Here is a 22,593-nt window from a genome sequence, read left to right on the forward strand (position 1 = left end):
GCACTCAGATGGCCCCACGATATGGCACATGACGATAGGGACTTCCCTGGTGATAATAAACCCCAGAGTTCAGCTGATAAGGTGATCAGGAAGTGATAACTGCACCAACACGAAGCCAGCTCGCGATTTCCAACGTATCGATACTCACAGTTGGTGGCATGTGAAAGAAAATATGTTTATTTATGTATTTATCATTATTATTATCTCTCTCTCTCTCTCTCTCTCTCTCTCTCTCTCTCTCTCTCTCTCTCTCTCTCTCTCTCTCTCTCTCTCTCTCTCTCTCTCTCTCTCCCCATCCTCAGCTGAGGATAGAATATTGAAGGCAGCCTTCACAGGTTAATAGTCAGAGAGTGGATCATGAGTTTGGCTTTTTATTGTGCAACCAAGAAGTATACTCAAAGCCAGTCTATGAATATAATGATTATTTATTGATGGTTTTAGTTTATCCTGTCGTCTTTAAAACGTCGAAGGCTCTACAAGAACACAGTCTCGCGTACTCCATCAGTAGCAACACTGCACTGTAGGAATACACGGAAAGTGGACCAGTGAATTGCGGGTCATTTGATCCCAGAGGAGCGAGGCGAGGAGAGTGAGTTGGCCTCGGTGTGAGCGGATGGGAGCGGGCGGCCGTGGCTGGCTGGCTGGCTGGGGGTGGGCTGGCGAGACTCGGGGTCGTGGTGAGGTTTCGTAAGCTGATGAAGTGTCGACACCAGGGCGGACGAAACGCCCTAGTCAATATCCCTTCATGCAGACACTGCCTTCAGCCACTCGCTATACTGCAGTGCATGACGACCATTCCTTTCTCATCTTGTTACTACCAAATAATTCAGTGACCCATTGGCCAATTTGAGCCCCGCAGTGAAATTGCTTTAAAGAGCAAGTTTTAAATAAACATAAAATATTCATTTGATAACTGTAGTGTAATGAGGCCACTTTATTTCTTTAGCGGCTAAGATTAGAACCAAAGAGTTCTTTGTTTTACCATGGCCAAAGATAGAAGAATGCTGCATTTTTCCTTCTTTTTATTTCTTAATTTTATTTATTTTTATTATTTTCTGAACTCTACTATCAGCACATTGAGAGAAGCTGAGAGCCCTGGAGCCACCAAGAACAAATAGCAAAATACCTCCAATGATAAACGCTCTTTGGCTGTAATGCCATGGCCTCAAGACAACGCGCTTCATGGGTCTGGTGGGTGGCAGAGGAAGCCTGTATGCTGTCAGTGGCGGCGCGGCTGTGTGGAGGAGGAGCTCTCTGTTCTTGCGCTGGTTGAGTCGGTGGCCACCAGGGGGCAGGAAAGCTCATTGCTAGCCCAGACTTCATACAAGTCGCTCCGGCAAGGATCTACCTTCAGTTATATTGCGAATGTGCGCAAATGGAGTGAATTATCTAGGCGATTCTTCTTGGAAAGAGCGTAAGTAACTTCAAGGTTTCTCTTTAGTGTTGTCTTTTCGCCTTTGAGTGCCATATTGACATGGAAATCAAAGACTAGTGTGACGAACCTTCGTTGAACCTGAGAGACGACCCAGCAAAGGCAGCCAGCGGTCGGTGATGGCGCATATTATGGCAAATAAGTGGATTTGTTTGGCTTGTTTTAGTGGCCAACATCCATTTCTTGACAATGTTTATGATGGATTTTCATATTCTTTATTCAGACTTAGGAATCCTAGTGCTTAAATTGTATTTTTGAGGTTGTTTACGTGAAGGGATGTTGGTCGTGCGCCTGGCAGGGGGCCACGAGGGGAGAGTGGGGGCGGGGGAGGGGGAGGACACAGCTGGCCGTCCCACTCTGCTCGACCCCGCAACTTTTATCAGTTTTAGGGGAATTTTAATGTTGTCGTAGCATTTTTGTTTTCTTTTATGGTGTTTTTTCAGACAGACTGAGATCTGCTTTGAAGAACTTTATCTTGTGTTGCTGTGTTTCAGTGTTAGTTGGAGTTAGAGGTGGCAGGGGTCGGGGAGGTTGGGTGGGAAAGGGAGAAGGGAGGGAAGAGGATACAGGCTACAAGTTGTTCCTACAGGAAGCGACCGCCTCTTTACCTTTGGTGCCCGTGCTGGCCCAGTAATGAGGGCGCCGCTCCATGCTTCGGGTGTAATGACTCCTCTCGCAATAGATTTATCTTGGTTGTAACAAATATTGCAAACATTTAAATACTACATATTTCCACAGCCTAGCATACCTTTATATGTTTCTCTCCCTAGGTATTTCATATCCAAACCGCAGCGATACGAAACCCACATATTATGAATCACGTAACGCAATTTCATGTTTCAGACGAGATAGAAAAGTTAATGTGTAAATAAAGTGAATCAGTGCGATATTTTACACTGTAGCCTTTGACAACATAGTAACAAATAAATCGGGACTAATTTGCCTTTTAGATGTCTCCGAAAAAAAAAAAAAAAGATAGGTCATGCATACACATACGCAGTTATCACCATTCTGTAATTGATTAATGTTTTAACAACCATAATCGTCACCAAATTCCAGTACACATGCAAGGTTATGTAGCACAAGTTCAAGTTCAAGGTCGCAGGTGACGGGCGTTGCGGGTATGCTGAAGGAGGGATGGAAGGGAAGTCATTAGCAATCGAAGCTCAACTTTAGTGTTGTGTCTCGCCACCTCCACATACATCAGTTTGTATCGGATGTTTTTTTTTTGGTATACTGAGGAGCTTTGAATTGCATACCAGAACACTTTATCTTTTTATTTATTTTTTTATTATTTATTTATTTATTTATTTATTTATTTATTTATTTATTTATTTATTTACCTGTATCCTTTATTATTCTATAATATGATTTTTTCACTGAAGTTTCAGTAAAAATGACATGCTTATGTTTAACAGCCTTTAACAACAACTTTTTTTTTCTGAACCATTCAATACCACATTACAAAAATGTTGAATTACTCCTATAGGAAACATTCACCAACTGTTAAGTGGCAACATTCACCCTTAACATGAGACCACCACAAGAACATGAAATGCTACACCTTCATGCTCTTACACCTTTACCTGGAGGAACCAAGAGGAAACCAGAAACCTCATTTACCTAGCCCATGCTCAAGAGCTACATGTAGTTTTCCAGTTCCTTAGGTTTTGTAAGGCATTCTAAAGATCCCAGGAACTCAACATGGTAAGGTTATCTTGAAAGGGGAGACAGCAAGAGATTGGTTTTCAAGTAGAGATGACTGGAATACATCCAGTTATCAAGTTATTAGTGCAGAGTTGATTAGGAACATTAAGAGAAGACAAATTTACAGACTTGATAAATAGGTAGATAGATGGTTAAGTTATTATGACTGCCACATGTAGACCTACTGACTTCTTGCAGCTTTCCGTATATTCTTATGATTACTAAGTGCTTAGTTATTCTGCATAGTAATTCATCATTTTTCAAGACCCTGTACTCTATTTAGACTGCTAGATGAAGATGAAACCTTACTCTGCCCTTTACCACAGAAAAAGTTGTACATGACTGAAAATTAATGATCAATTTAAATTTTCAGGTAATTTATGGTTTGGTGTGGTAGCTGCTGATAAAAATCTAATGGAATTTCTGCTGAGTGAGATGGTAATATTTTGAGAAAAGTATAAATTTATGTTATCCACTTTTTCTGTCATTCTTTCTCATTTTCAGTCTCTTGGCAGGGTGAAGCATGTTAATATTCACCAGCTGATGTTTCCTCCTTTATATTTTAGATGGACCAGACAAGTGACTTCAAAGTTTGCTTGTTGGCACCTAATGACATGAAGTAATTGAGTTTCATTCACCTATGCATTGTGAAAGCAGCTACATTACATTGAGACAGTAATTGAATAAGTACACACTAAAATAGAAAACAGAGTACAAACCTAATTAGCTGTTAACATGACAAGTATCAAACATTAGCAGGAGTAGCTAAGAGAACAGGTCCATGTATACCAGCTCATTAAGGTGTGAAAGGTCCTTCAGTAGATAAACAATTTGTCCAGTAAATTGGAGTCTGATGAGTGCTTATGAATTCTTCAGGGGCAGTGCATGATGGTTTCTCTTTTTTCATCTTTAAAGAACTGTACTTGTAGTGTATTAGTTCATTATTGGTTAAGGTACTATTAGCTCTAAGTTCTTATATGTTTCAATCTAGTTGTATGTAGTTTAGAAACAGTGTCTTACTAACCAGAGGGAGAAATATAACTTCATATACTTTTGTTTTTTTTATTTTTATCTTTATTTTTTTCTTTATTATTTTTTTTCTTTTACTTCTCAACTGCAACTACTACAGATAGTGTTGCTAGTTTGTGTTTATAGTTCTGTCTGCCATATCCATAGACATGGATATAAAACTTGATCAATTTGACATTAAACATTTATATATTGATCAGTGTTGCACATAAAATGCAATAGAAGAGTTCATGAAGTATCAATTTAATCTGTTGTACTTGGCAGTAAATGGTTTGATACAAGCATAGGAAGAAAACACTCTGGTAATGAATTAATTGTGTGGTTGCAATTGAAAATTCATTTTGCATTGTATTTCTCCCAACCATAGGACCTCTTTGATAACAATTTCCTCTAGGATTATGGAACCAAAAATATCATGTCTTAAACTTTATATGTAGATGGGGTGAAAATGTTGATATGTATCTGTAAGTATTCATAATTTAAGGGAATTGCTTGGCCATGTCACAAGTGGTCACTCACTTTTATCTCAAAGCCCTCACAGAATTGATAAAATTCATAGATTACTTTATGTGAATCATGTTTCCAAAATCTAACAATAGATGACATTTGCTAGCAAAATATATTTTAAAAATATATATATTTATTAAATACATGCTTTAGCATGAAACATTAACATAACCATTTCACAAAAAAATGAATGAAGCCTTGCTGACAGAATTTCACTTTCATAAATCATAGCACACAGAAGACCTTAGAGTCTGTGCTCAGTTGCATGAGTGCTGTGCGTGCCCTTGGAAGAGAACTATTGCCCACCATACCAGCTATACAAGTTAATGTCTTGCAGGATTCGCTAGAGACTGTGTAACTATTTTCTGTTCCTCTGAAGACCTATCTTAATGCTATTACCCAACAGGAGGATGCTGGAAGGGGACGATGAACCCAAGAGGGCTTCAGGAGAGACTGAGCAGGAACCAAGTGTTGCTGAGGCTCAGACAAATAGTCTTGAAGACACATCAGTAAAGGAGAAGGAGGAAGAAGAGGAGAAGAAGGATCTGCAGGAGTTTGAAACTGAAAAAGACCAAAATCAGGAAGAAGCAAAGAAAGACAAGCCACCAGAAGAAGAGGCAGATATAGAGAAATCACCAGAGACCAGTGATAAAGATGACCAACAGATAGTACAGGATGAAAAAGATACAGAGAAACAACAAGAGAAAGCCCAAGAAATAGAAGAGGGTGAGAAAAGTACTGAGGAACAGCAAATAGAGATTGAAGAAGATAAAGAGGAACAACTAGAGAAAGCAAAAATTGAAAAAGAGAAGGAAGACAAACCACCACAACCAGAGGGTGACAAGGACAATACCAAACAGGAACAGGAAAAAGCTGATAAAGAGGAAAATATCACAGAAGACATCACAGATAAGACTGAGAACAGTTTGGACACTGAACAAGAGTCCCAGATAGACGTGCCAAGCAAAAAAGAAAACATTCAAGAAAAAGATACAACTGAGCTGCAAGAAACACCTGTTGTATCAGAGAATAACTTTAAGGAACAGTCTGAAGAGTGTCCTGTGGAGAATGTTGATATGGCTGAACACATGGTGGAGAAAGAGGGACAGAAGATAGAGAGTGTACATCCCATGGACCAGGATGCTGAGGCATTGAATGAGGCTTCAGAGGCAGTTGTTCAAAAAGAAAATTCAACAAAAGAAGAGGATATTCTTGTAAAATCTATGAAAGAAGACAAAGAGGCTGAGTGTGAAGAGCCAGAACCAACACCTGATGAGGCAGAGGTAGTGATGGGTGAGCCTGATGCACCAGTTGATACAGAGGAGGAAAAGGTCAAAGAAGTAAGTGAGACTGCTGATACAGAGGACGATAAGGACAAGATGCAGATTGACCAGGAAATAGAAGACTCATCAAAACAGGAGAGTGAAGCTTTGCAAGAAGATAGCAAAGAGGGACATACAGATTTGGAAATTAACGATGCTGAGCAAAGTGAAAGCAGAGAAGAAATAGATAATGAAACACCTGTTGGAAAGGACAGTGCCTTTCCAAACCATGGTGCTGATTCAGACATAGATGTAGAGGCAATGGGAGGAGCAGAAAAGACTGATCCTCTAAAAAAAACAGAAGAGAATGATTCAAATATAGAAGAGATTCATAATGAAACAAATTATGATGAGCTTGATGAATCTGATGAAAGTTTAGAACTAAAAATCTGTATTGAAGGCATTACTGATGTAGAAGGAACTATTCATGATGAAAACAATGATGATGATGCAGGAATTGAGGCAGTGAATGAAGAAATTGAAGGTGATAACCAGGAGAGTGAGGAAATGCCACTATGTGAAGAAGCAATGGAAGTTGAGGAAACAATAGAAGAAGGTGGAAATGAAGATGACATAGAAGGTGATGAAGTTAATGGACTTGACATTATAGAAGATGATGAGGATATGAATGATGAAGAGTTTACGCCTGAAGATACAACAAATGGTTCTTTCTCAGATGAGAAAGCCCTTCCTGACTGCCGCTTAAAACGCAATTATTGTTGCAGTTACTGTGGTATAAACACTCAGAACCCACGGCAGTACTTGTACCACCTTCGGGATGATCATGGAGAGAAAATGAAGGTGTTTGAGTGTTCTCGTTGCATCTATGCCTCTAAAAACCACCAGAAGCTTATTCGTCATGCTAGAATGGTGCACAAAATGAAGATAAAGAAGCAGGAGCCAAGTCCATTCAAGCCATCAAAGATGCCAGTGCTTAGTGGAGCACCCAACAAGTTCACAAGAGCAAGTGTTTCTCCTGGAAAGTCAAGCCGAAGTAGCCCAGGCAAGTCTCCAAGAAGTAATGACTCAGCTCATGATGACTGGGATGAAATGGAGGATGAGGATGACCAAGACACTGACCAAGATGGATCACCTGTCAAGGGTGACGATAAGAAGTTGTACAATTGTCAGCAGTGCGATTATTCCTGTAAGAGTCGTAAGTTGTTGAACAGACACGAGACATCCTATCACCTCAAGCGTAGGTTCTTCCGTTGTGTCAAGTGCAACTATGTGACCCATCTCAAGGGCCGCTACACCAAGCACCTCAAGTACCACCAGCTGCCAATCCTCAAGTGTGATTTCTGTGACTTCAGGACCCCTTACAGGTGGAATTTAGATCGGCACCTGAAGAACCACAATGAGGCGTGTGGGGAGTTCAGGTGTCACCTGTGTAACTTTACCGCCCAAATCAAGCAGAGTCTTACAGTGCACATATCAAACCATCATCTCACCACAGAACAGATCCGAGAGAGGGAGAAGAGACGGACTATTGGCATAAGCGACCCTGCTGACTTTGCCTTCGATGACCAAGAGATGGAACTCCTGAGACTTGAGAGAGATGAACACCCTGATGCCCTCATGCTGCCAGGGGATGAACCAGATTTCCCATCAATCTCTGAGAACTCACATGGACAACAAAATCGCAACAACAGCTTCCGTGTGTCAAATATTGATGTGAGTGGCCAGGATGATTCCCAGATTAATGCAGATGATGGTAAGGATGAAGATGGAGAGCTGAAAAAGAAGAAACCAAAAATAAAAATTACTCTTAAGAAGTTGAAAGTTTCCAAGCCCAAGGATACATTCTTCCAAGAGCTCAATGAGCGCCACAACTTTGAGGAAGATTTCATTCACCCCGATGACGTGGTTCACCGTCACGGTAATGTTTATATCAAGACATTCAAGTGTCGCTTCTGCACCTTCAAGGCAGCTTTCAAGAATGAGGTTGCCCGTCATGAGAAAAAGATTCATTCCATCCCCATCCCCAAGTACATGGGTCACTCAAAGAAAGCAAGGAAAACTATCAAGTCAACAAAAACATTTTCTTCCAGTGATGATGTGCTTTCTGAGATCCTTCAGTTCCCCCAGCCTGAAGACAAAGACGAGCTTGAAAGTGTGGCAGTTGCAAATAATATCCAGAAGCTGAGTGAAGCAGAGGAACCCTTGTCCGATGGAAATGATGAAAGCTCCAGTAAAAACAAAGATGATTTAGATATTGAGAACATTGTTGAGGACCAAGAAGATTCACTGGATGCTATGGATGACCAGTTATCAGATTCCAGGGACTCTTCTCCTTCAAAGGACCCATCAAAGAAGAAAAATATGTCTTTCTTTGAAAAACTTCAAGAGAAAATGCCAACATCAAATGTACAAAATTTAGTGTGCCAGTTCTGTGGGCATGAATCAAAATGTCTTTCGGAGAGTGTCCGTCACCAAAAGCTTCATCTGAGTGCAAAGAATATCTATGCTTCTGCCTCACTGTCAACAAGGTGCCAGTTCTGCCGACACAGGTGCAAGACTACTGATGATTTGATGAACCACTTGAAGCTGTGCCCAGAGGCTCGTAAGAACCAGATAACAGACTCGGGAAGGAGAGCAAGTGGTGGTCGTCTGGACGAGAATGAAGATTCCCTTTGTAGTAGTGAGAAAGGGGAAAATGCAGAATATGATGAAAATGATGACAGTGTGAAGGATAAATCTCCTGTCTTGTTAGATGAATCAATGCTAAAGAGGGAAGACATGAATCATCCCATGGAAAACAGAGTATTTGTGTGGAATAAGTTTGATAAGACAGAAGAGCAGAATTCACAAGATAAGGAGAAATCCTCAGTAGATGGTAAAAAGATGGAGAAGGCAAGCAGGAGAAGCTCCACAGAAAGCAACAAAAGGAAAGCTTCAGGCTCCAAGAGTCCAGTGGAGATGGAAGAGTCTATGGATTACTACATTGAGAGCCCCACACCTCAAGGCCACCATTACTACAGTAAGAGAGTCTACAGGTGTCCTCAGTGTAGTTTCTGGGCAACTACAGCCTCAAGATTCCATGTGCATATTGTTGGCCACTTTAACAGAAAGCCTTACAACTGTTCAGAGTGTGGCTACAAGTCCAACTGGAGGTGGGATATCACCAAACATATCAAGCTCAAGACTTCACGTGATAGCAGCCACCAGAATGCTCAGGTTCTGATAACTGATGAAACAGGAGAAAAGAATTATGAAAAGTATGACTGCTACCTAGCTATCATCCAGCTTGATGAGACCAACGCTCACCGCACAGAAGGGGGAATCCCTAACAGAAAGGGTCGCCCCAAGCGGACACCTGATAAGGATGATGTCCTTGACACACCCACCCCAAATGCATCTCCCATCCGCAAGCCTCCAATGGTGGCCATACCAGTTATGCCTCGTCTGCAGGCCATGCCTCGCCTCACCAGGGCACCCGCCCGCTCCTCCCCAACCTCTCGTCCCGGACCAATGCCATTTGGTCCCATCCTGCCAGGTGCTCAGCTGATGGTTCAGATTGCAGGCAGTGGGGCAGCCAGCAGTGGCTCTGGTCAACGTCCACCTCCACCGCTGGCTCTGAAGGGAAGCATGAAGTCCAGTGCCTCAACCACCACCTCCAGCTCCATCAAGACCACAGCCTCAGGGAACACTGCTGTGACCAACCTGGTGGCTGGAGGACAGTACCAAATCATCACACCTCAGGTAAGAACAGCTTTTTGCACAGTTAATAGTGTGTGAATGGAAGAAGAATGTGTTGGTGAGTGTTAGCTTTTAGAATCAGAGTAGTTTCTTATTAGTACTTCTAAGTTGATTACACATTTTCTCCCTGCAGTCTTTCTCACCAAGACACTCAATCTTAACAGTTTATTTTCATTACTGGTAAAGCAATACACATCTTTCTTTTAGGCTTTAGAGCATCAGTCATTTAAAAATAACAAGTTTTCAAGGGTACTTAACAAAAAAGAATGGATTTTCTAGGATAAACCACATGGCTGAGAGCCTCCTCAAATAAAGATGGTCAAGACAAGATAAGATGTCTCTTTGTAGAAGTGAGAATACAGAAGAGGAGGTTTCCCATCCCTTCATTCCATCCCTTTAAGTAGTGTTTTTAGATGCGAAGGGAATACAGTGGCAGTATTTTTCAGAACTGACCGTGGAGTGTGTAGCAAGCATTATCCTTCTCCCACATGCAGTTTACATTAATAGGGGATGATGTAACCTTGTGCCTTTTAAATTTGGCTTCTAATGGGACATTCGCCTTCCCCAGAAAGTATTCTTCAGATGGCCATATATCTTATTTGATTGTGGACCAAAGGTGATAGAATAAACATTTCTCACATTATCTCCATGTAGTTAGCATAAGGAAAACTAAGGTGAGGTGGAATTGCTGGCATGTGCATAGATTCTTATCAAAAAGAGAATGAGTTGTAGATTATATAGTAAGTGGTCGTCTTCTGTGTAGGCTATCACTTAAGGGACACAAATACCAAAACTATATTATTTCAGTACTTATGGGTTTTATTGATTTCATTGGGTGGAATATTGGGAGAGGCTCACTACCCACAAAGTTCTTGCCCTTGCACTTTCTGAAGAATGTAATGCACCCTTAGTTAGGCAAAGAATTTTGCGTTACTGGTTATCGGAGCATTTTGAATTATTGGGTAACGAGATCAAAAGATTTTCAACACGGTATCAAATGTCATTTACAGAGGCACCAGAACAGTGACATGAAGACTCGAAGTACATGACAGTGATTGTTTATTTAACAATTATTTCCTGAGATTAACATGATATCGAATTGCACAATAAAGTGGCAAGAAAGTAGATTATTTTGCAGTGACTTTGTATACACAGTTACAGCAGGTATACACACGTTGACAGTATTTTTTTAGGCACATGGAACTGTAAACAAAGAAACATACATGATACAGAAGTCAAGACTACACTCTTCTTTCAAGATGAATCAAAAGTTTGCTGGATTTTATTGTACTGGCACGTGGTCAATGCGTACTCAGTCATGCATAGTGTAGCTTCCCAAGTGTGCATGGTTTTGCAGTATATTAGAACTTGTGTTTTGTGAGTAGCTGCAATAACTTCCCATTTGTATTTTCCCTACTTTCCTGCAAATATGTGTTCCTTGTTCCCTATTTAAGCTGAATGTTATTTGTCTCAGCTTTGCATATTGGCATTTATTTTACTTGAAGGAGCACTCTGGCAAAGTCTGCTGCTATTTGTGTTCATTTTGATTGTCTTTTTTCCCATTTAAAGTAATATCAGTGTTTGTGATGCAAAAATGGCTCTACAGTCCCTTTTCCTTATTTTATGTTGTAGAGTAGTAGTGATGATTTTGTGGTCTGAGAGTCTGGTTTAGCAATGCAGTGATCATGTGGTATTGCAGGGGTCGGTAAATACTAGCTTGGAGACACTTCAGCTCCTGGCATCTGGCTCCACCAACTTATCTAAGCTTAAGAAGCAGCAGAAAAGTTCTCTTGTGGACCCTGAAGAAAAAGACAGTAAGGCCACATTAAGCCATCAGGTGAGACAGGAGAAATAAAGGCATAAAAGAGAAATAATGGGGTATAGTGTCCATCTTTCCATAACTCTGTCAGTATGTGTGTGGTGCAGTAACACAAGTGCAGTACCATGTGAAACTTTGCAAACTTTCCCTACATAGTTGATTAGGTTAATCCTCCATTTGAAGTTTTGTCAGCAATTGTGTGTGGTAGCTGTAAATATTGTTTGTACTGCAAGAAATCCCAGTTTCAGCTCATAATTGATTTGGCTTATTACAAAAGTGAGTGTAGACTGAGCCATGATGCATAGCATTTTAAAAGAAAGAAAGCATATATGTATAAATACTATTCATAATCCTTTAATAGTGCCTTGAGATTAAGTGAATGCCAGAGATGCTCAGCAAGTGAAGGCTTTAAAATTCTTACATGTATGTCTCAAAATTGGCTGCACTCTTCAGTCACCCATTAAAATTACATAAATCAAGCATCACTATTCCAGTTACTGCTCAATGAATATTAATGTGCGTGCTATGAAAAAGGTAATGTAAATGTTAATGTTGGTGTCAGGAAATTGTATTTGCTGGTTGATCATGCATTATGCATTATGTGCAAGACTGAAGTGCAGAACTACACACGATTAAATACTGTGTTTTTACATGGCACATTTGAACCTAATGAAAATAATTTGATCTTTAAAACTTACTTGATGTGCAGGAAGTGCACCAAAATCCATGCAGATATCTATTTAGAGAGGGATAGCCAGGACAGTGTTTTGCCTCATTGTACAAATAAAATACATAAGTGGGGATCCTCATCATAGTTTTTAAAGATTCAGTTATTTTATTTTTCCCCTCATAATTTGAGACCTTATGTTTGAATTTGATTTTGAGTTATGGAAATCTCTACATATTAACATCTTTTTTCATATTTCCTTTCATTAGTTTCATTTCATATTCTCATTTATTTCTTTAAGTTTTTATTATTTGTGCATGAAAATAATTTTAAATGAAGTGTCTGAAGCTGTCCACCCTTGCAGGAAAAACTCATTTTATAGCATGCCTCTAAGTTTATTTCTTATGGAGGAAGAACTAATAATTATAAGAAAAGAATGCATGTTTGATTGCTGATGTTAAGGTTTGAAAGTGTCTAAACAGCTATGCTTGAATTAATCATTATAATAGAAGATCAATTTTACAATAGATGAGAACATGAGATAGGATCAGGCATATTTTCATGTGAAATGTTCCCTTGTATGTTGAGAACACATTTGAGTTTATGACATCATCAGGATCACTGGAATGCACCTGAGAGCGTGGTACTTTCAGCCTTCAATTGGGGTGTTGTAAGGCCAAATGGTGATGTCACAAACCCACATGTGTTGCAAGTGTATACCAAGGAAGAAATTACAGAAATTGTGCCTTTATTGACATCCTTTGCAATTTTAGCATGATATGTCTTACAGTAGTGTCTTCATATTCATGTTAACAAGACCTTAGTATTTTGTTTGCTGCATATTACTGCATACTAAACCTTGGAAGTGGCAGTAGGAGCCAGCAGCATGGCATTGGTGACTGGATAGACAGTCACCAAGGGCAGGATTGAGACTCTTCCTTTTGCATAACTTCAGATGAGATTCCTAGCGTGGCTGAACCTCCTGATGACAGATACAGAGGAGCAGGTAACATGGCAGTTTTTTTCTGGGCCAGACACTGTGTACTAATATGCTTGACACTTCAGTACTCTTGTGGTTTATTGACTTGCACTTCACATCTAAGTAGATCTAGTGTTGTTTCTTTGCACTGTATGGGAAGCTATTTTGGGGGAATATTGCATACTTAAGGTTTCCTTTATAATGATTTGTTGTGAATTAAGGTAAGGTTACTTGTATATATTGTGTTGTTTGATTGTGACTGTTGGAGTGTGTGTATATCATGCAGACTGCCTTTTGGGTTTGAGTGTATACAGTGAGACCTTCAGAATTGATGCTTCCTAAAGTAGTTGTACTTGATGATCAGCAAATGTTGGGGAGCAGGAAGCATCTCCTCTGCACTTCTTTATTATCATTTGTCTGTATCATTAGTGAATCTTTAAAAAGATAGTGGAATTACCAAGGAGAAATTATTAGAAAGTTTGTTATTAACTATTTGTATCATTCCAATATCTCTGACTGGATGGTCTGTTAATAGCTATTTAGCACCCTTGTACATATTTTAGCACTGAGTATTCTTTTGCTGCTACTGAAAATTTTCCGTAGCATTTAAGTATCTTTAATTTTAGTAGCTTTAATGAATTACAAATGTCAAAAAATAATTCAGTTATTCAGATACTCAGGACAAATTCTGAAGGTTTTATTGTACAATTGTATGTTTTTAATTCATGCATTGTTTCTTTGTACACAAGTTGGCAAGCATTCCTTCATTGACATAGGTGGGCAGTACCAAGGTATTTAAGTGCCAAATTACAATTTGAGTACTGATAGCAGTAGTGACACTGCTTTCTTGGCATGTACCAAAGTGCACTGACCACACATTTTTAAGCATATTTTGTCAGTGCTCATTACTGGTACATTTTATTTTCTCTTTTCACACATTGTGTGATAAAAAAATTAAAACCATAACAGTGCAGCATGGTAATGTGATGTAATCTCTATGAATGTGGAAACTATATGCATATAACAAAACAGCAAACTCACTTCAAGGAAATTAAATAAAAGTCCTCAGATTTAAGCTTATTGCTCAGTTACAGGCATTCTCTCTCTCTCTCTCTCTCTCTCTCTCTCTCTCTCTCTCTCTCTCTCTCTCTCTCTCTCTCTCTCTCTCTCTCTCTCTCTCTCTCTCTCTCTCTCTCTCTCTCTCTCTCTCTCCAAACAAAGACTCAGATGTAACTAAGTTCAGGTTAGAGAGAGACTGTCAGGTTGACGTGAAGTACAGCTTAGGATAGTACAGCTGAAAGACTGAGAATCACCGTCCAGCAGCTTTACATAGTAAAGACATTTAATTTATGATCTTCACCCTTCGTGCCCAGAATTTGTGTAGTTTTATTGTGGTCATGTTATGACTAATGCTTTCACTAAATATGATAGAGAATTAAAAAAAAATATCAAACAAGTTCATCTATATTCTTGGATGGAGTCATTTCCTGGTACTTCTTTAATTTGGGACCAGTACTGGTATTGATGGTGCCATGTTTGGCAAGTACTGATGCCATAACCGTTGGTACTTTTTGTGTATCATGCTTAGCTGTGTTCTCTAATGCTTTAATTTCTGGAATATTTTATATTCATTACTAGGTAAGATTATATTTATGTAGTGGGTTATAATACTGATATTATTTGTATTTGCATATAAATCAATTTATACATCGTGTCAGGGTTCATGAACTGTAAGACTGATTACATATATATGGCTAAAATTACTTACAATAATATGATTTTCTGGGCTTTAGTGAGTTTTTTATGCCATTTGTCATGCATGTCAAGTCTGCTTCATGTCTTACAACATTTGCTAAGGAATTTTGTAAAGACTCCAGTGTGATGAAATATTTTGGAAATCAACATTTCTTACATTTCATCACTGCCTCACAACACTACTAATGTGTACAGAAGGTTGGGTGATAATTATAAACTAATTTCACTGTGATTATGAATCCTTGTGCAGGTTCCTGTAAGTTTCATACGTATGATCTGATGATATCTACCATCATTAGATGTAAAAACTTATTTTCTAATGAATGCCTCTCTACATTTTCTTATGGTTTGTGAGCTGAGAGTGAAGTAGCACTGTCTCTTGACAGGTGTCAGTGTCTTCAACTGGGGCAGATGGCAAGGAAGTGGCCCAGATGGTGCTGGACCACGAAGGAAACCCAGAGTGGAAGTGCAATTCATGTGACTTCAGGCAAGTGTCAATGCATCCTTTTGTTTTAAGATATTGGGATATTGTCAGCAAGACAGATACAAGTGAAATCTAATTAGAAATTTTCTTTGTCAATTGAATTATCAAAAATTACTTTGTATGTATTTTCCTCCAGTCTCACCATACCCTCATCACACAGAGACAGTGAACAAGAAACTGTAGTGCAACATGTTGGCCTCGCTCACTCTCGTAATGGCCCTGTGTCTCTCCTGCACGCTGTGCACCGCTGTGATGTTTGTGGCTATGCTGCTGGAACCAAACGAGCTGTGCAGGTAAAGTGTTGAGGAAAATCCTTACAGTTATCTTGAATAGATTTTCACTCATTTGATTATTCCAGGTGATTTATGAAGTCTAAATGCTTAGAAAATTATTACTATGTACTATATCCCTGTGCTTTTCTGGTTTTCCAAATTAAATGTATATACAGTTAAATATTTAAAGATTCAACAACATAAAAGCATTTTTTGCATGTTTAGATTGACATTTATCTTGCCTGTGCTTCATAATTTGTCATGAAAGAGTGAAAACTAAATTCAATCCTTCTCCAGCTTCACATTGACAACAGCCACGGAGGTCAAGGAGGCATCACCAGCCGTTGTGAGGGACAAAACCCAGACACTAAGGAGTCTGGAGGTGAGCACTGAGTGTGGAGAGAGAGAGAGAGAGAGAGAGAGAGAGGATTAACAATGAAATCTTTAGGCTATAGTTTGGTAAAATCAGTCAAATGTGCTTTCATTCAAATCATCACAAATGTTCATGATATAATTAAATAAAGGTTCATTAATTTTATCATTTGAGGCTCCTAGGAGCACATGGAACGAAAAATGTACTGAATAATTGATTATCAATGTTACTAATGCTACACCTAGTGAAGACGTATGCAAGTATCACTTCTTATTCTTAGGAACTTTACAGCATATTATGCTTGCTTTTATTTTCAGTCATATAATTTGATGGATAATATCTGAAAGTTGTTTCCATATAAGATTAGTATTAAAAATTTGGTAACACTTGCCCATTGAATTATCCTTTACTTATTATGCATATCTGAATTCTTTATTACTGATGTATGTATTTACATGCATTCTGTATGTATCTTGCTGTGACAGTAATTAATCTTTTCCAGGTGATGGTGAAAATTCAGAATATAATGACAACGCTCGCACTTACCACTGCCGGCTGTGTCCCTTCACGTGTAAGAAGCGCGGCGAGATGAAGCCCCATCTGTCTTACCACACAGAGCGGGCTGACTGCATCTTCAAGTGCATGTTCTGCCCTTACTATGTCCCTACAAGAAGGTAAAGTCTTGCTGTAGTATTTGTTTAACATTTATTTAGCTCATTATGAAGTCCTCCATTTTACATCCTTAGTATTCTAAAGATTGTTTTGGTGATTCATTCTGTATTGGAATTAGGAAAGAAAGGGAAGGTTCCTTTTAATATTTAATGTATTTACATATAGTTAAAGAAAGGATATTAAATTGGTAGATTGTAAAGGTAACTGGAATGTTTCTTATTGGATGTAATAGCTCTAGATGTTGAGGATGAAAGATAGAAATGTTATAGATTCTTTTAAAATGCACTTTATGGTTTGGATAATTATCAAGGGTGTGGCTGTGACAATCTCCACTTGTATTTTTTTTCCCTTGACACTCACCTTACCTGCTCACTCTAACCTTATTGTATAACTAGGCATTTTTTCACTGTACATTTATCTTTAATATGATGATTATATTTAATGAATATATTTTGTATATATTGCTCCAGAATAAATTGTGAGATGATCTGCACAATATGATTCTTAGCATTTGATTTTGTTGTATATAAGACAACTCACAGCAGGCAGCACTTGGATTTGAACCCTTGGTTTGATAGAAACAAGTGGGAGTTGCATTTTTTCACATTGTAAGGCTCCTCCGTAGTGACCTTGTAAACTAGTGGTGCTGTGGTATCTTGCTTTATCCATCTAACTGGTGAGGGAAACCTTTGGCCTGTAGCAGACATATGGAGACTAGTGATGATAATGATGAGTTTCTCATAACCCATCCATGAAGATATTTATTGAATCTTTATATCATGTTTAGTAACTCATTCATTTACCACATCTCTTTTATATTTCTAATTGCCTAGTTAAAATACATTTTTTATTATTTGAGTAATAGAAACTCATTTTCATGTATGTCCCAAAGTTTTTTGCATTTTTATTTATCCTCATTGTCTATCTCTTGGCAGTGAGCTGTTTGGACATTTGCGAGTCCATGGGATGGAAGTGCCATCATCTATCCAGGACGCAACCAATAAGAACAGCAGCTCACCAGCCTCTGGTCAGGTGAGTCAGGAAACTTCAATGACAGGGAGTGACAGGGAGAATACATGAATACAAATGATATTTTACACATTTAGGAAATGTTTTCTCCAAAGAGCTGATTTGAAAAAACAAAAACAATGTAAAAAATTGGTACATGCTTTTTATCTAGATTACAAAAGACCAGAAATGTTTGCCTCCTTAATGTGAGAATATTGAAAAGAGCTAAGATTGTGGCATGCATTGTTAGTCTTACATTGTGCATCATTGGTATTACCAAATATTAGCTGCAGCTGTTATAACTTGTGGAGATTTTGAGGTATCAGAGAGATAGCTAAAAACTGAATTATGGTGGTTATTTCTTAATTCTTGATATGTGAAACTTAAAAAAAAAAATTTGTTCAGGTAACTGAATGTGTGACAATGAGAATTAATAGTGCAAATTTTTTTCAGGATGAGATTAGTGGGCCAAGGCAGTTTATCTGTGGCTCATGTCCCTTTGAAACTCGCAGTCGTGCCAAACTGATGCATCACAAGCAGTTCCACAAACCCAAGGGGCTGCCATTCCGGTGCCCCCACTGCACCTATAATGTTACCAGACGTCACTTGCTGTCACAGCACATCCGTGTTCATGGATTGGATGACAACATAGAGGGAAGTGGAAATGGGGATGTTCATCAGATTGATGACAGATCAAACTCTCCCTCACCATCCCTCACCATCACTCCTGTCACAAATGCTGCAAGCGGGTCCACAGGAGATGACAGAGCACTGACTGACTCATCCAACCTCCCCAAACTCACAGATGAATCCACTACTGGCATGGAGGACATCCCATTGGTCTGGGTTTCCAGGGACCATCGCTTCTTTAAGATGTTCAAATGTAGACATTGTCCACATGTCAACTTGAGGAAAACCAACATTCAGGAACATGAAAAAATGCACAAAACAGACATCAGTAAGGAAGCCGGAGGACTCCATTGTCCTTACTGTTCATATGTAAGTGTTAATGCTGGTGTCATGTCTGCTCACTTGAAGGTGCATGGAGGCTCGATGGGACAGTGCCATGCAGTCGTTGATCCATTGCTGAGTGATGAAGATCAACTGAAGCAATTAACTTCTAAAGCTCCAAGACCTACTGTGGCTCCTCAGACTCAGCCAGCACCAACTAGTTTGAAAAATGATGAAAAGATTTTGTATTACTGCCAGCATTGTCCAGCAAGGTTCTTCTTAGAAAAAGAAATCCAGATTCACTCACGGTTCCACAACACCAACCTACCACACACCTGCAACCACTGTAACTACGGCACTCGCCAGTCTGCACATCTGCTGACGCACCTCAAGGTCCACACTCCCGAGTACCAGCAGCGCACTCGCTCCATGATGGGTCAGCACCGCACTGCCCACAACTACCCTCCAGTTCCAGGATTAACCATTCCTCATGAACTTGCTGCAGATCTATCTGGAGACAAGTGGTCTTCCAAGGAAGCAGGAGGAACAGGCCACCGTCCATTTTCTGCTTCACCTCCACCTTCCTCAGGAGTCATGCCACAGCCTCCACCCACCAGCAAGTACATGTGTGATCAGTGTCCAGCAACCTTCAGTAAATTGGTGACCCTCCAATACCACCAGTCCTTGCATGGGACCAAGAATCCACACCCATGTCCAAAATGTACATATGCTGGAAAAACCTGGGACTCTCTTCAGCAGCACCTTCAGCTCCACACCCAGTATGATCAAAACTGCCAAGCAGAAAAAGCTACAAATGAGGCCGCAAAGAAAGCAGAAGCTCAGAAAGATCATGATCCAAACATGAGTTCAAAAACCTCACAGAAGACCACAGAAAACTCAGGTGTCTCCAGTATTCCTCCGATTAGACTCAGGCTCATTGGACTTCGGCCAGGACCAGCAGAAACTAGTGATGGAAGTCGGCCACAGTTCAAGTATTATGTTGAAGAGCAAGTTCCTCTGTCTGGTGTTGATCTTCTGCGTCGCAAGACTCAGATAGAAAAAGGTGATAGGCACATGAGTGATGCTGAGTATATGGTAAGACCACTGAGCAAAAGTAAAGGTAAAGAAGGAAGGGAGGACTTGGAGGAGGAAGATCCAAAAAGAATTGGTGATCCTCACCTTCATTATCCTCTTCACATTGACAAAGTTACTGGAAAGTCCCGTGAGAAGCGCTACAAATGTAATAAATGCCCTTCTGCCTTTGAAAAAGTGGAGCAGTACACCGTGCACACAAATCTTCACGGCTCCAACCACAAGTACAGGTGTCGTATCTGTGATTACTCAGTCAAGTTCTATGCCAACTTCATGATGCATATTAAGCGTCATAAGTATCATGAAAGAATGGTAGCTCAGACCACAGGAGTGGCTCCACCACTAGAGAGTGATCTGAAGTATGAACCTCTCATCTCAAGGGAGAACTCTTCTCAGGGAGACAAGATTGTGAGGACTCCAACAGAGGATCACTCTAACAAAGAGAACTTAGAAGAGACTGACCTAACAACAATTGAACGTCAGCATCTTTTGTTGCAGAATAAGAAAGGAGTAGGAGAGGCTGCAAAGAAGGATGATGAAAAGGAGAGAAGAGTTTACTACTGCCAATATTGTCCGTATGCCAACATCAGACGTGATGCAGTGGATAGTCATAGTTTGAGACATCGCGCAAATGGTGGATATGGGTCCTATAAGTGCACTTTCTGTGATTATACTGCTTCTCAGCCTAACTTCATTCGTGAGCACACAAAGGTGCACTTCCGTCCTTTCAAGTATGTCCATCCAGAAGGGTTCATGCGCCATGACAAGCAGGAGATATCTAGCACACCCATTGGATTTGGAGGCAAAGCCTCCAGTAAGTTGAAAGGGGAGAGCAATTCACAAACAATTCAGAGAAAGTATACAATATATTCTAATGAGATAGAAGAGAGTAACCTTGAGGAGTCTGATGGTGAAGAAGAGGAAAATGTTGATTCAGAGATGGTGAAAAGTATTCAAGTTAATTTTCACTCTGGAGACATAGTGGAAGCTCCACTTGACTTTGTGATCTCATTACGGGCAAAATCAAAAGTTGTTAATACTCAGGCAGAATCTCCTGAAGCCATGATCAATAATTCCACTGAAGTGACTGAGAAAATAGAAGATGTTACCCCTGAGGTTTCTGCTTCAGGTGGGGAAGCAAGTTCAAAACTAGTCACAAGTCAGGTCCCTCAAGAGGATGAAAGTATGGAAGTAGATGAAAGTTCAACTTGTATGGAAGATGACAAGAAAGTTGAGGAAGTGTCAGAAGAGGTTATGAATGAGCCACCAGCTCCCTGTGAGGATAATGAAATGGAAGTTGATCCCCAACTACAAACTGACAAATTACATAATGGCCATATTGAAGAAAAGGTTGAAGAGGTGACAAAAGTTGCCATAGAAGGCAATGAAAATGTTAAAAGTTCTGAATCCAAGGTTACCGATTTATCACAGCCTCTAGAAAAGAATAAAGAAATCAGTCAGTCTGAAAGTTAAACATATCATTGTGAATAGAATGCATAAATTTATGAAGGCTGTGAATTGATATGCGGGGTGTGTGTATACTACTGAAGTGTACAAAAAAAACTTATTTAATTTAAAGAACTTTAATAGTGTTTAACTTTATTTAAAGCAATGTATCACTATATCGGCATTATTTATGATATTTTAAGTGATTCACTTATCCCCAATAATTTTCGGGTTTTTTTATAACCAAAGAAAACTACTGTTGATCATTGAGACTATATAGTTTTGCCAGGATTTTTTTTTTTTTTTTTTCTCCGGAGAAAATGTTGTGTATATATTTTCATTACTAGGTACTATAATAGTGTTGTACATAGTGGTGGTTACTGATTCCTCTTCACTAGAGTATATGTGACCTGGCACTGCTTTTTAGTGCCACTTGCACAGTTACTAGGAAAGTGTGTGTGTGTGTGTGTGTGTGTGTGTGTGTGTGTGTGTGTGTGTGTGTGTGTGTGTGTGTGTGTGTGTGTGTCAGAAAGCTTGATTAAGTGACTTGCTCACAACGTCAGTTACCGCACTGAAGACGTGGGAGTGAGAATTATTAGTTTCCCTAATTATTGTAAATTTGGATTTTCAAGTTGATGAGAATGTTGATATTTCATGTACCAGCATCATGTGGCACCAGTGAACACAACCAGCATAACACTAGTGGGTTAGTGTAGTGGTGATCATAAAATAAATTCCCAATCCTTATACTTTGCCTTCTTTATTAGGTATTTATGTGTTGAATCTGTCTTTAGTCTGTAAGTTGTTAGTCCGGTTATGACCTTTTGTTTATTGGTTAAATTAGGGGAGTTTAGCGGTGTGCTGGTGTCCTTAGTTCATTGTGGCCCCTCTGCAGCTCTGTGATGCTCGCCACTTTTGTAATGGGGATTTTGTAATATATTTTCACATGAATTTTATGCTGAAAAGGTTTTCGCATCATTAACCTATTTCATTAAATGATAGTTTGTCCTCGACTAGGTAGTGCACGGAGGTGAATTCCAGTAATGCGATGCTTTTGATTATTCTACCTTGGCCTCGTATATCAGTAATCCCCGTGGCCCAATTTGAATCAAGGATAGAAGTGTAGTCTTTACTTAGTTTGAGAGACGCTTCTTTGGTGTTGAAGGGCGGACCCTACAGAGAAAGATTCCAAATGCAAGCCTGCAAGAACAGGCTTGGCAATAATTTCTGATGCATTCTTTTAAGTAGTGTCACTCTTTCTCTAATAATACTATCTACCAAAGCTAATGTTTTTACATAATGAAAACAAAAGTTAGATCAACAACCGAAATCTCGTCATACAATTTATCATGCTACAACTTCCTCATGGGGAACTACAC

The 22,593-nt window shown here is 39.5% G+C and overlaps 1 protein-coding gene across 8 annotated transcripts; it reads left to right on the plus strand.

The window, feature by feature from the left end:
- The first annotated feature begins 568 nt into the window (after positions 1-568).
- Positions 569-22,179, plus strand: LOC135112036 (uncharacterized). Of its 8 annotated transcripts, XM_064025902.1 has the most exons (11): positions 1,291-1,414; positions 3,513-3,577; positions 5,082-9,699; positions 11,396-11,533; positions 13,138-13,188; positions 15,303-15,403; positions 15,537-15,693; positions 15,970-16,054; positions 16,548-16,719; positions 17,653-17,749; positions 18,179-22,179. In XM_064025902.1, exons 3-11 carry the CDS (start codon positions 5,086-5,088, stop codon positions 21,239-21,241), a joined length of 8,478 nt encoding a protein of 2,825 aa, XP_063881972.1. In that variant the 5' UTR covers positions 1,291-1,414; positions 3,513-3,577; positions 5,082-5,085; the 3' UTR covers positions 21,242-22,179. The 8 variants fall into 8 exon arrangements, with proteins under 8 accessions (XP_063881965.1, XP_063881967.1, XP_063881969.1 ...); XM_064025895.1 differs by lacking the exon at positions 3,513-3,577 and having other exon boundaries at positions 569-1,414; XM_064025896.1 differs by lacking the exon at positions 3,513-3,577 and having other exon boundaries at positions 572-1,414; positions 15,561-15,693.
- Positions 22,180-22,593: the final 414 nt, after the last annotated feature.

This window comes from Scylla paramamosain, chromosome 23 (assembly GCF_035594125.1).
Source record: "Scylla paramamosain isolate STU-SP2022 chromosome 23, ASM3559412v1, whole genome shotgun sequence".
Classification (NCBI taxonomy): domain Eukaryota; kingdom Metazoa; phylum Arthropoda; class Malacostraca; order Decapoda; family Portunidae; genus Scylla; species Scylla paramamosain.

Bases quoted from the DNA above. Each gene is read 5' to 3' on its own strand.
- LOC135112036 (XM_064025895.1), top strand. From the start codon at position 1,155: ATGCCATGGCCTCAAGACAACGCGCTTCATGGGTCTGGTGGGTGGCAG. The intron at 11,534-13,137 runs GTGAGACAGGAG...GCATAACTTCAG, and splicing joins AGGCCACATTAAGCCATCAG to ATGAGATTCCTAGCGTGGCT. The intron at 16,720-17,652 runs GTAAAGTCTTGC...ATCTCTTGGCAG, and splicing joins TACTATGTCCCTACAAGAAG to TGAGCTGTTTGGACATTTGC.